This window comes from Anneissia japonica, unplaced genomic scaffold (assembly GCF_011630105.1).
Source record: "Anneissia japonica isolate Jap-2015-1 unplaced genomic scaffold, ASM1163010v1 scaffold287834_len5846547_cov211, whole genome shotgun sequence".
In the NCBI taxonomy this organism is placed as follows: domain Eukaryota; kingdom Metazoa; phylum Echinodermata; class Crinoidea; order Comatulida; family Comatulidae; genus Anneissia; species Anneissia japonica.
This window is the reverse complement of record NW_022704992.1, coordinates 4,489,405-4,503,331: the sequence shown is the minus strand read 5'-3', so window position 1 is coordinate 4,503,331 and position 13,927 is coordinate 4,489,405. Positions and strand designations below refer to the sequence as shown.

The 13,927-nt window shown below is 35.6% G+C and overlaps 1 protein-coding gene across 1 annotated transcript; it reads right to left on the bottom strand.

The window, feature by feature from the left end:
• Nucleotides 1–293: 293 nt before the first annotated feature.
• LOC117104922 (galactose-3-O-sulfotransferase 4-like) lies at nucleotides 294–13,103 on the bottom strand. Its single transcript, XM_033245859.1, has 2 exons — nucleotides 12,759–13,103; nucleotides 294–2,226 (listed from the first exon to the last, which is right to left on the bottom strand). The coding sequence occupies exons 1-2, from the start codon at nucleotides 12,977–12,979 to the stop codon at nucleotides 1,038–1,040; spliced, it is 1,410 nt and encodes a 469-aa protein (XP_033101750.1). The 5' UTR covers nucleotides 12,980–13,103; the 3' UTR covers nucleotides 294–1,037.
• Between the last annotated feature and the right edge of the window lie 824 nt (nucleotides 13,104–13,927).

The following is a 13,927-nucleotide window of genomic DNA, read 5'->3' as shown; positions in this document are numbered from 1 at the left end:
AAAGATATTTTTCTAAAATGAAGTTTGCTAATATTAGTTATAGAAGAAATCTTGCCTGATTTGAATGGTACAGTAGAACCTCAATTTTACGTACGGTACAGGACCGGAGGACATATATAAATAAGGGGTTTCGTAAAATTGAGGTTGGGTTAAATTTGTAGTGACTTTTGACACAATACATACATAACACTCAATAAACGTAGGCCTATGTTATGAACGAACGGACGATGTTACCTAGGCTAGACCTAGCCTCTAGGCATACGAATAAAACCATGTGTTTAGTGTTTTTATTCATCATTTTACAATGTCCAAATAAAACCATGTGTCTTGTGTATTACTTCATCACTTTATATCTATTATTTAACTAAAGAACATGAAAATATTACAAGATTACCTATACGACAAAGGCATAACTTGAAAATCATGGCTATTCTAAACTTTAGTGTTGTCTGGGCCTGCCGAGACAAAATAAAACCATGTGCACTGCACTGGGTGAGCCAAACAATTAGCGTTCATGTACGTGAAACAGCAACCACATGCACTGCACTGGGCGAGCCAACCAATTAGCGTTCGTGTACGAAATTATGCCTACTCAGCTTCGTGTAGAAAATTCGACCAGACGAGTTTTCCACACAAAGCTAAGGAGGAAAGCAATTATTTTGAGCACCATCGGTAACTGTTCAACTCGCTCAGTACACATGATTTTAGATTATAACAGCTCGGTATTAGCCTCAATTAACATTGCTGTTTAATGAAAATACATTGCATATGTTTTGCTTATTGTAAATAAGTAGAGAGAAAGTAACAAATGTCTTTTTACTTATGGTGGCTCTGAAAAGTGCCGTTTACTTGTTTTTTGATGACGTCATCGTCGATACCATGCGTACGTAAAACCAAGGGTTCGTATAACTGGGGTACGTAAAAACAAGGTTCTACTGTACTTTGCTTTTACTAGTGTTGTTTGTTTTTGTGCGATATGTGTTACCTGAAAGAGTTACACATAATTGCTCTGATCAGTCACTGAGCAATGGCACCCCTCAAAATTTTGCAAAACCTTTTTTCATTGGTTGTCTCAGCCTTTTCTTCCTCCCATGTTCTGCCTTGAAGTGTGGAAACTGTTTTCTTCGTAAATCCTGTGTATAAGCTATCTCAGGCTTCACCATCTGCTCACATAGTGGGTCTTCCTTAGCAGAATCCTTCAACAAAAATGTATTAATCTTCACTCCTGGGGGTTGGAATATCCTGAATTCCCCCTCACCCTGAGCAGCAGTGTCTGTGGCGACACATTTCTCAAACAATTTGTTATTCAGCTCTCGAAGCTCCTTTACTTCAGCTGCCATTCTATCAACACCATACGCTTGGATTTTATCCCATAACGTCCTATTGAAATGATCATACAGCATAACATCACCTTTGTTCCACTTACGGACATTGTTTTTAACAGTGTCTGAAAGCTGATGCACAGAATCCTCTTTGCGTGAGTTCTGTTTAAAAAATGCAATATCCTCAAGAGGGAAGCAGAGTAATTCTTTTAGAAGAATAAGTGACTCATCAAAATATTCAGCAATAACCACTAAATCAAACTGTTTATCAATCAATTTTATTGCCTTATTGATTAGACTCTCATCATCAAAATCTTCTTCAGGGAAACCAAAATCATAAAGCATCACATTTCGTGCATGTACTTTGCTTCGCATTTTGTTGTAAAAGTACTTTGGACGTTGCAAAAACTTTGACATAGCTGCGGGATCACCAGGCATACCTGCACGTCCATCCATCTTAAAGTATGTAAACGCACTCTCGAAAACCACAACTGGTTCACGAAGTATGCTAACGTAGACTGCATTTTGTGGCATTACTTCTAACACCTGAGAGCTGAATCGTGAATGATGACAATAAATATTATAGACTCCGTTAGCAACTGGTATCATATGTTTTTTTTCGAAATACTGAGGATAACCCAGATGGTGTCCTACCGGTGGTATTGCAAAATTAAGATTGTTTTTATCACCATAGCGTAGAAATATATTTTGTAAGGTACTGCTCCCAGTTTTGTGAACTTTCAAGAATGTAATGTTAACTTTTGGTTGGCATAACACCTGGTCTCTATATTGCTGAGAATTTTTTTCAAATACTTTCGACTTTCCTCCTTGTTGGACTTCATCTGCAGTTGGTTTCTGAAATGTTTCCAATAATTCTTGACCCTTGTTTTCCCTTTCAGAATTCCTGAAAATAATAGGAAAAGACATTAATTCTGTGTTTTAGTTGCTTTATTGATTAGTAATTATTCATTGGCGTTTTGAATCTTGGGCATAGTACCTGTAGCTCCTTGATGGTACTGACTGGCCATTTCAGCAAAATGGACAAAAAAAATTTAATATATTAAAAATGTGCAGACGTTTAATAAATTATACAAAGGCCTATCATTTATTTTTTAAGGTATCAAATCAAGGTTTTACAGTAGCTTTCATTTTTTTCCAGTTTCCAGATTAATACAGTTTTGTTCTGCAGGAACTAAACAGTAATTGCAAATGCATACGTTGATGCATAATGCGCTGATCTGATCATTTATTAAAAGTCTATTAATAAAACAAAGTTTAAAAATTCCCTAACTAAAATCTCAAATCAAATTTGATTAAAGAATGACAGATATTGACATTTTGTAACAGATTTTCACATGTAAATTAACTAGGAGTTAAACAAAGCTGTGTTCAGTATTCTCAATCCCATTGAGTACTACAGTTTTACGTCACGATACCATGTGATACTACTCCGTTGCTATCTCTGCAAAATGCTTTCAACCCGAGGCCATTTTGATGGTAAAATATTAGATTTTAAAATGCCTATTCCAGAAAGCCTATGCAGTCATTCAGGAATAATGAACGGTAACCAACGTCTGTTGACAACACGACTGTGGTACTCTATATTCTTAAAACAAACCATACAGTAGTCAAACTTCAAACTAAAACTTCAACCTAGTCTACAACTTCAGTTTGTATATAAATACTGCAGTCAAATTTCTAACTACGGCTAAATCAAGTCCTCGAATTTCAGATGAAGCCAGCACACTCAAAATGAAACTGATCATTTATTTAGAAGACAAAGAAAAAGTTCTGGTAACACGGCTGAATATTGAGCTTCAATCTGTCATTAAAAAATATATTTCTTCTTAATGCAGTTTTTAGAACACCAATTGTTTATTTAATTTTCTATAATAATTATATAATAGTAAAAGTTAACATGTAAATACTTAAAATTTAAACAATCACTAAAAATTTGCTTTTTTTGGAGCATTATTAATATTTAAAGCAGCGCCATCTTTGATGTTGTGGTGACGGTGAAGCTTTGTAACCGCACATCAGGGGCAGATTGCTATAAACGGTCTTAACTGGTAGTCTTAACTCCTCGAATAAAGCCGGCTTTATCACTTAGACGGTCTTACTAAAGTCATTCCACAACGACTACTGTATTGCTATAAAACAGTCTTCCCTAAGACCGCTTTGAGTATTGAAACGCAAACAAGCACTCCCTAGTAACGTAAGATTAAGGGCGATGTCATGCGTGCTCCATGCACGCAAATTTATCGAAATGAACATAAATATACATATACCTATTTTAACTGTACAGATGCTGAGAAGCGTGTCGAATATTCGTTGTTCGATTCTCCGACTTTGACGATCTAGGCCTAGGTCTTGCCATTGCACTGTCGAATTAATTAGCTGAACGTCATGACGAAAATGATTTAACACCGTTTTAAGCCTCCTCCGAGTAGGCTTTAAAATTTAAGACAGCTAACTGGTTAGACCGCGGTATAGCAATGGTCTATAATCATAGACCAGTAGTGACATTACGATTATAGCCGGCTAACCATTAAGACCATCTACAGACCACTATAGCAATCCGCACCAGGAATCAGGTAGTGTTCCGTGCAATTCAGCAGCTACTGCAAGGGCAAGCTACTGTACTCCTGGTAATGTTGTCATTTGAAAGCTAATCTTGAATATTTCTTTCATTTTACACTTATGATGTATTAGGCTTGCATAGGATACCATTTTTATTTCTCGCATTGAAGCGTGTCCTACAAAAATATATGTTTTTAAAAATAGGTAAAATTCCAAGGCCAGACTAGAAAAATCTTCCTGGTATAAATATAGTTTGAGGTGTGTGTGATTTAGTCATAGTTTGTTTTAAGAATACAAAATGAGAGAATTTTGAGGTTTTAGCCTCAACTACTATACTGCTAAAGTTTGTTTTAAGAATACCTAGGTATGTCTTAATGTATTGAAGAATGGTAGTTGGTGGAATGAACATGAATCAAAGATACAGCATGTCCTCCTCACTGATAATGAAAAAGACCTTTAGTGTCTAAAATACCGAAAATGAAATGCTAGTTAAACGTTGTGTTCAATATGTGTCATGGTAATTAGCAAACAGGATAATGCTCCATAATCAATATCCAACTTAACAGAAAACACCTTGGACAAGTTTTAAGTACTGATATACAGGACAAATTACTGGTGGTGGCAGAGGTGAATCACTTGTGGAGCAATAACAGAAAGGACCATTTACCTACAATAAAATGCATACTCAGCAATGAAATATAATGATGCACTCACTATGTGAACAATTAAATGAATCTTAGTTTTAGTGATAACATGCACTGCAGTATAGCAAATCTGCAATATTTGTCAGAGAATCTTTTTCTGGTTATTCACTGATAATGGAAAATGAACAATACGGTCAATTATAGAAGTTTCAAATATCAAAGATAAACATGGACATGAATAGAGATTAGTTTTCCAAGCAGAATAGAATAGGATACATGATACCCAATACAGAAACACCTTAAGAGAATGTTTGTAACATGGAGGAACAAACACAAAAGGAACCAAGAGTGGTGATATTGCATTTTTTTGTGTGCTGAGGGGGTAGGGTGGGTGAAGGTGGGTATTGGCGATGCATTTTAACTAATTTTATGGTCCTCTCTAACTCCACTCATTGGAAAACAAATGAGTACCTAGAATTTGGAGCCTACCAAATACTTGATAGTAGCCTTAAAATTTTTTTTTCTTTTCGGACATACTGTAATGACATATACATCTGTACTTCTATTGACTGATGATAAAATTATTAAGAACTGGGTAAATGAATAATATATATGAAATATCCAGTTTCGCTTCTTCCTTTCTTCCACACTCTTTGAGTCTTGCCTACTCTCTTTCTCGATTTTCCCTGAAACTCTAATCCATGTACTCGCATTGGCAGATCTGAGGAGGGGTCAGGGGGTTCTTTCTCGATTTTCCCTGAAACTTTAATCCATGTACTCGCATTGGCAGATCTGTGGAGGGTTCAGGGGGTTCCGACCCCTACCTTAGGCAAAAAATTTAAAAAAAAATTTTAATTAAAAAAATAAAATTCAAGACCTGTGAGCTGAATTTTTTTTGTTACAATGGGAAATTTAGAAGTCTGGAAAGCTCATTTCCCACCATCTAGGAATCAAAATTCTTTTTGGGATTTATGGAAAAAAGAAAACGTATGCAACTATTCAATTTTTTTTCTGTATTATGTATACCGGTACATACATAATAGGCCTATTTACTGTAATAAGAATTACAGTTCATTTTTGGCCATCTAGGAATCAAAATATTCCCGGGGCGACCCCGGAACCCCTTTCTCTTTGGGGTTCATCAATTCATGGAATCGTTTTCAAGAGGGGGAAAACCTTTGAATTTGAAGACACCTTAAAAGTCGGGAAAGCTCATTTCCCGCCATCGAATCAAAATTTTCCTGGGGAAAACCCCGATCCCTGTTCTCTTTGGGGATTATCGTTCATGGAAAAAAGAATATGTATGCAATTATTCAATTTTCTTAATGTATTTACACACATAATAGGCCTATTTACTGTAATAAGAATGAGAAAGCTTAGCTGACCGTTTCAAGAGGGGGAAAAACTTGAATTTTGAAGAACTTAAAAGTCATTAAAAGACACTTCAGAAGTCGAGAAAGTTCATTTCCTAGGAATCAAAATTTTCCCGGAGAGGACCCCGCAGACCCCCTTTCTTTTGGGGGTTTTTTGGAAACATTTTGACACCCCCACTAAATTTGATACAAATCCGCCCTGACTCGCTTTCCTCCTCCACCTTTCAACCCTGCCCATCAAATTGCCAGAAATATATTTTTTATTTTCCTTAACTCTATTATGATACCTGTGAATTTGTGAATGTAATTCCAAGCAGATATTGGCCCATGATGGCATTTGAAACACAATAAAACTTAACTAAATATACACGTGGTAAAAAAAAAAAAGAGAAATCTTTGAAATATTAAAAAGCTTAATTATGAAATTTAGGACAGAAGTAATTCAAAAATTTGATGAACAAAACATTTAGAATTCAAGTTATTCTCTTTTTTCACAAGTTAATCATTATATAGGAATTTGGGATAATAAAATTTTATTTTCAATTTTAGTATTCTTCCTAGGTTGATTAAATATCACTACTCTACCAAGATTGTGGCCTGCTGTCAAAGTTCTTACGTGTCAACTTATAATTAGTCTTTTCTGAACAACATAAACAAACCAATACTCCAGTTATAAGGTTGGGTTTTTACGCATTTTACACAACAATGGAACCCAAAATTGTCAATTCACCAAGAACCATTTGAAAGCTGTCCACGCGTGATCAAATGAAAACTTTGTTTAAAAAGATGATTGTCATGAACCCTTATCATTAAACACAAGTTGAGTAGCTGAGCGGTAATGCAGGGGCACCGCTAACTACAGCCTTAGCATCAGTGCTGGTTCTAGCCCCCTCCTCGCCCAGGGTTCAGTTGGTATACCTCCATGGTAGAACCGGAGGTCAATTGTACACATCGAGCTTGTGTGCACTTTAAAGAACCTATTGCATCTTTCAGAAGAGTGTGGGGTCCATTTTAGCCCTTGTCGTTTTAAAATGATGTGAACATGGAGCTAGTATTGCACCTCTCAACTGCTGCTACAGTAATCACAGACCCGCCATACGTAATTCAGCACGCTGCAAGTTATATATTATTTTCCTACCTTTACCAAGAATTCCTATCTTCAAACATCCACGAAAATGTGAAAACACTTTAGAAGCCTTGTTGTCATGAAGTGCTACATAAGCTATATAATACAATGGGGATTTTTAACGTAGTGACAGCAATCACTCTACTGAAAGTGAACTTAAATGTATTCATAAAGTATATTATTGTAAAAATATTTAAACCGGTAAACCAAAGGATACAAAGAGTGAAGCAGACCTTAAATGTATTTACAGTATAATGTATAATATTGGAAAAGTGTTTAAACTAGTTTACCCAATGATAAAAAAGTGAAGTACAGTAAATCTTAAATGCATTCATAAAGTGATGTTATTGTTTAATAAAATTTACCCTGATCAGCCAACAATACAAAAAACAAAGTGTATACAGTAGTATAAATGGAAGGTTTTCATACTGGCAGTGAAGTACAACTGAAATGTATCCATAAATTATTGTATGTTTAAAATTTAAATCAATCACCCAACAATACCAAAAAAACTGTAGTTGAATGAAGTTTAAATATAATAACAAAAAGCGCATGCAATTGCTTTAAAAATGGGTGATTCCAAAAATATGGGGTCCAATGGTAAGATCCAATGACAAATAATATACACGTGTAATACAACACATATTTTATTAAAAAATGGTCTGAATAATGACACATGCATTAAAAGTAGGTTTCACTTGTAACCTTTGTGTACTGAAAATGTTTTACCTTGTAAAAGTTCAATTGTGTGTATTAATAAAAACTTATTCAATAATTTTGAGAAAAAAATGTTTTAATTCATAAAGTATCAATTACATGAATTATTTAAAAATGCATCATGTGAATATGAGGACCCTTTTATGAGACAAGTGATTCATTTACTTATAAAAGGTTTGAATATATCACAATTTAGCAAATAGAAAAGGGATTAATACCTAAAAGTGTATTGTAAGTCACACATTTTCCCCCTCCCCATATTTATGGAATAAGCCATCTTATCTGCTCTAGTACCAACAGCATAACAGTGTGAATTACAATTAAATTCATAAACCTCTAAATAGAGGAAAAAAAACAAATATCACAATAACATTAATAAAAGAAGGAGGAACAAATTAAAAACAACAGACATTATTAAATACCTGACTGAAGAAACGTTTATAAAAAAAATTCAAATGATACCAGGCTGTTCACATGGCTGGCTGTTGTAGGAAAAAATTAAAACATAGGAAGCAATCATTTATCCTGCTTTCAGTGAAGCAGATCTGAAATGTATACATGTTGTATTAAAACTAATCTCCAGACTACAGTATACAGAAAATAAATTTTTAATACAGAATTCGTTGAAAGTTTAACTTGTATCAATAGGTTTTTAAAATTGCTTTAAAAAGGCATTTTTTATAATGTATTGTATTCTAACACCAAGAGCGACATGGTAAATAAAAATACATGAAAGAAACAAATACAGTATAAAAAAAACTTTTATAATAAATTGAAAAGATCAGAGGTTAATTTCTTACTGCTCTCTAGTTTATCTTTTACTAAAAATAACTTATATAGCAGATGAATGAGCCTTTGAGCATTTTGCATTAAAATTGATGGAACGTCTGCCCTTGTGCTAGTGACTATATGAAACGAAAGGAAACAAACAAACCCAAGCATCCAACAACCTATCGCCCTTAATAATTATAAATATATAGAACCCAGGGGTGCAGGGGTGGTGCCAGGATTTGCCCGGGGGAGGGGGCGAGGTCCCCGACGAGGTGACCGATGCCCTGAAGAGGGGTCAGATTTCCCAGACGAAAGCAAAGTGGACGTGGTCGAGCTTCGATTAATAGGCTTCGAAAGTGGTCCTAGGGGCGAAGCCCCTGAAAATTTTGACAATTTAGGGGTTTCAAGGGCTTATTTAATCGATTTTATAGTCTACTAATAAGTAGGGGAGGGGGGGATCTCTCCCCGATAGCCCCTGATAGCACCGCCAATAGGATGGGATAATGGGATAATCTTACCCTCTATGGACCCCCATCTCCCCGAAATCCACTGTATCGTGAGCTGGTCTATCATTATTTTTTTTGCTTCACTCATGCACGTATATAAGGGTACCACGCCTACAGGATTCACAGCTAGTGAATTAAACATTTTTTCTTTGTCCTGAGTAACATCAACAAACAATCACAAAAACAATTTCATCATCATCATCATTTCCATCTGGTTCTGTTCATTAATATTCAATTTGCTAGTTCTATGTAGAATAGATTACTGTAACATATTTTCTCTTTGTTTTGTGTAATATCATACCACTCATCATTTCAAGACAACATAAGAGGACTTTACATGCAAAGTAGGAGGCCATTCTTCCTGGTCAGTCAGCTAATAAATGATAGCCTGGTAGTTGAGCTTTTAAAAAATACACAAGGAAATATTGGTATGGTATTAATAACATGAGACATGATATTACAGTAGATATTAAAATTTATAAAATTGTTTTTGCACTTAATAATGAGATAGGTCAATAAAGCCTGGTTTCCATAAAATTGCTACACTACAGCATTTACTACACAAAGTAGCTGACCCCGGCACAATTGGGAATGCTCTCCCATTCTTCCGAGACAATTTGGGAATGTTGAACACAACCTTGTATCTGTTAATGACTCTTTGAGTTGTACTAACTAACAATTAATAAATGTTGATTAACGTAAATATCTGTTTTGGAGCCAGTGTAGCATTTAATTTCATGTGATTTTCAAAATGGTCTTTTTGGATCCACGGAAGGAGGACCTCAGAACCTCACTACTGCTGCTGTTGTTGTTGTTGTTCTTGTTGCTACCAGAACTATTAAGGGCGTCCAGCATCGCCAGTTTTGAACGGATGTGCAGTAAATTTTATACACAAACTATTAATTCCAACAAACGTTCATGGCCCTTTTTTTTTACGTTTGACCCCAGGGTGGCTCCTACATCTACAAAACAAAACAGGGGTTTCAGCAAAGGACTGTACATTACTGCCATTACATTACCACTATTAGTATTAGGATGGCACGGTCAGTTAAGGATGTGTTCTAAAGAAACAAAAGTCATGAGTTCAAATCGTGTCTTGGTATTCAATTTTTTTTCCCAATTTTAAGACATTTTAATTTTGTACAAATGAACATTCTAATTATTTAAACATTTCTATCATATTAGCTCTTCCAGATTTTTTTTGTCAACCAGTTGTCAAATAAAAATAATAGTAATTTATACAAAAAAAAAAAATTAAACACTATGGCGCGATTCGAACTCATGACCTTTGGTTCTTTACAACAGCAACAACCGACCGGACCATTTATGCGATGTCTCCTAGTAGTGGTAGTAATTAATGGCAATTACGAACCCTTGTCGAAAACCCAATATAATAACGTACACCACTGTGTACAGTATTTCCTCCATGATTTAAGCATGTTTTAATAGTGTCAATAAAAACGCCTTGTCTGAAAGATGCATACCTGAAGCGTTAAACGCTGAATAGAGGTAACCTCAGTTTAACACACGGACAGGTGAGCGGTCGCTCTTGTTAAACTTACATGTATTATCACTGAACTTAGTAAGGGAAGAACACATTGGCTTAAAAAAATTAAGGGGAGGAGGGGTTTGAGCTGACTGCTCTTCTTCTTTCATTAATGGTCACAGTTCATACCATGCACTTCTAGTAAATAAGGAGTAGTGCACTTGCATGGGGAATGCAGTAGTATGCAAAATGATATTCTCATAAAGTATAAGAAGATTGGACAGATAATAAACGTATTTACAGTAAGGTATTTTTATATTTTATAGAAAAAAACAGTACAATTTTTTTTTTTACATTAACTAATTGCAGTGGGAAAGCAAATTTGGTTCCAAACATTTGATTCTAAAATAATGGGAAAAAAAATGAACAAAAAATGGAATTTATAAATACCGTCATTAATTTTTAAGTACTTTCAAAAGCCTCAAATGCAATTTTCAAATTCAAGGACTTTCAAGTACTTTCAAGGACCGTGCGAACACTGGCGATCTAAGAAAAAAAAAATGTGTGCATGTACGCAGATAACACAATGATGCAAAAGTTAGCTAGCATACTATTTGGCTAAGCATAAAAAACAATGCGTGCCTGATTTTTTATCAGCTTATATTGTTGATTTAGTAATCAATTTTCTACATTTGAGCTTGCATTGTATCAGTATAATACCAAAAGCATAGGGTATAATATGACAAAACATGTTATGTTACGTCATATTTCAACAATATGGAAACTACAGTATGAATGAAATAGGTAATTTTTGGTGGGTAGTGTCATCAGGACTTTAAAGAAATTTGGGATGTAATTTGAGTTCATTTCAGTGCTTTGTCTTATCAACATGATTGATTACAATAGGCCTACAAACTAAGTCTAAATAGGGTTGGTTGAACTTTTAGTTGTAAAATGACACAAAGTAGCAGAGAACCAATTGCCGGGAGTTTAAAAAAGACAATATTTTGGGGCATGCCTCAGTAAGTTTCACATGGCAGGCTTTGTGCCAGCCAATGTAAAGACCTCTGTAATTCCCTGGCTGGAAAGCCAAATTCATTGTGGATTTAGTCTGAGGGAGGTGGTAGGGCAATATCCGGTTGGCACCAGCTCTTATTCTTGCTATTGGGAGTTGACATGATCATAATAGTATTAGCAATAGAGAACTACTCAGCTTTGATGACAGTCCATAGTCTGACATCAGTCTCACAACCAGTGTTGGCGCCAGCTGGGCAGGGGGGCAGTTTTCCCCTGTTAGACAGAGGGACCCCCTGTCGTCTAACAGTGACGTCATGACTAGATCATCAGATCAAATATTTTAAAAATAATAATTTACCTATCCAAATAACATTATTTTGATTGCTAATCCCACATATTGTTGTATAAAAAGCACAATTTGGGCCACACAAGGCCTAAAAAAACTCTCCCTCTGAACCCTACCAGAGATTTTTTATTACGGGCTGTTGACTTAAGTTCTAGTTGGCCCCTTGGTTCGGACTACTCCATCGGATATGTCGGACCCCGCTGCTTACAACATCTAATCCATGCCTGATTGGTTGTTTTTCTCAGTGGGCATCTTGATTAACAGTACTTACTTCAATAAAAATCAATAAAAACATAAGACACGAATTAGGTATTAAAAAAATGAACTAAACAATAAAATTTTATTTTTTAAAAATTACAAAACAACCAAAAAAGAGGAACAATATTACAGTAATATTAAAATTATTACATTGAAAACATAAAATTGGTGTATAATAAAGGATGAAAATATAAAAATTGCTGTATATTTTGCAGTCTGCCAGCCCCACTCATGGACTCGCTAGGTATAATTTAATGACTCAATTTGTGCTGATGGGCATCAATCTCATTAATACAATTCAATCAATATTTTTCTATACTAACTCAGGAATATAACTGAAAAAGTCATTAGTCATCTCAAAATGCATGAAAGTGTAATATCCAAGTTAAAGCAAAAATTTGTCCCTACATACATACTACTATTACTAATACTACAAACAAAACCCCAAAATCACCCCCACCTCCCCCATCATCACAAAATTTCCTGTATATTTTAATCTTGTTTCTAGCGGCCTAGGCTAGACTAAGTTCATAATTATGTACCCTGACACATAATAAACTAGAAACAAAAATCTGGAATAGTAGATAGACTAGGGCCTAGGCTAGACCTTACCTGACTTGGCCATTCCATATCTCAGCTCCAACGGCTCTACGACCATCGAAGCCACGTCCTGCAACTGCTGCCAGAGCAAGATCTTCTACTTCTAAGCCTACAGGAAGTGTGTTATTGGGCTTCGGGTCTTTAAAGAACAACACAAATATTAGAAGTAAAGCCAGTATAAGGGCAAGTAAATATCTACATCTAGTCCGCATACTGCATCCAGACTTGCTCATCCCCTTTCTGTGGTCTTACAGTCTAGTAGAGGTACCATCTGTCACACAAATCGCCCAGTTCTACGATGTCAGGCGCGGCGCAGGCAGTGTTTTTTAGTTTCTCCAAACCATCATCATCACGTACAAAAACAAGAGTATACTTAGGTCAAGTTTTATAGAGGGCAGTAAGACGCTGTCAGTCAATAAAATAAATATGAAGATTTGAACTAGCCTTAGGCCTACTGTACTGTAAAATTCACATTATTTCGTCATACATCAGTTTTATTGTTTTCTGTGTACTGTACAAACAATATTAAAATCAAACACATATAATAAATACTATAGCACGTAACACTTACACTTACACACACACACACACACACACAAAATAGATTTATTCCTGTGGGATATTATTGTTGACATTTTTATCTTATTTCATCTTTTAAATACAGCTTGGGAAAGGCATGACTTTATGGTGGTTTGTAATTGTTTTTTTTAAACTAAAAACATGTATATCCTAAAAAAATAAACTTTTCAACAACAAAGGAGTATGCTATTTTCCGGGAACCCCCCCCCCCCCACCAAATTGTGTTGATTTAATTTATATGTTTTTTTTTTATTTAAAAAAGATAATTTCATTAAAAAAAAATCATGCAAGTTGAAGAGGCCCCTGTAGGGGGTACCTACTAACCACCTGTCGGAGGTACCATCCCCCTGTCGAGGAAGATGGGCACTAACCCGCCACAACCCATACATCGCGGTAGCTTATATACAACACCTCGCACATACGGTACCACTGCTCGCACTAAACAGTTTTTAATCCCTAAAATTTGAGTAAGGCGTAGGCCTACCAGCAGTCGAGATTTCATTTTCCCCGACGACCTTGCTGGAAATTTCCCGACAGGGGGGTCCAAGTAGGCTCCAGAGATCCCCGACGCGGGTCCTTTCCCCCCCCCCCCGACCCGCTAT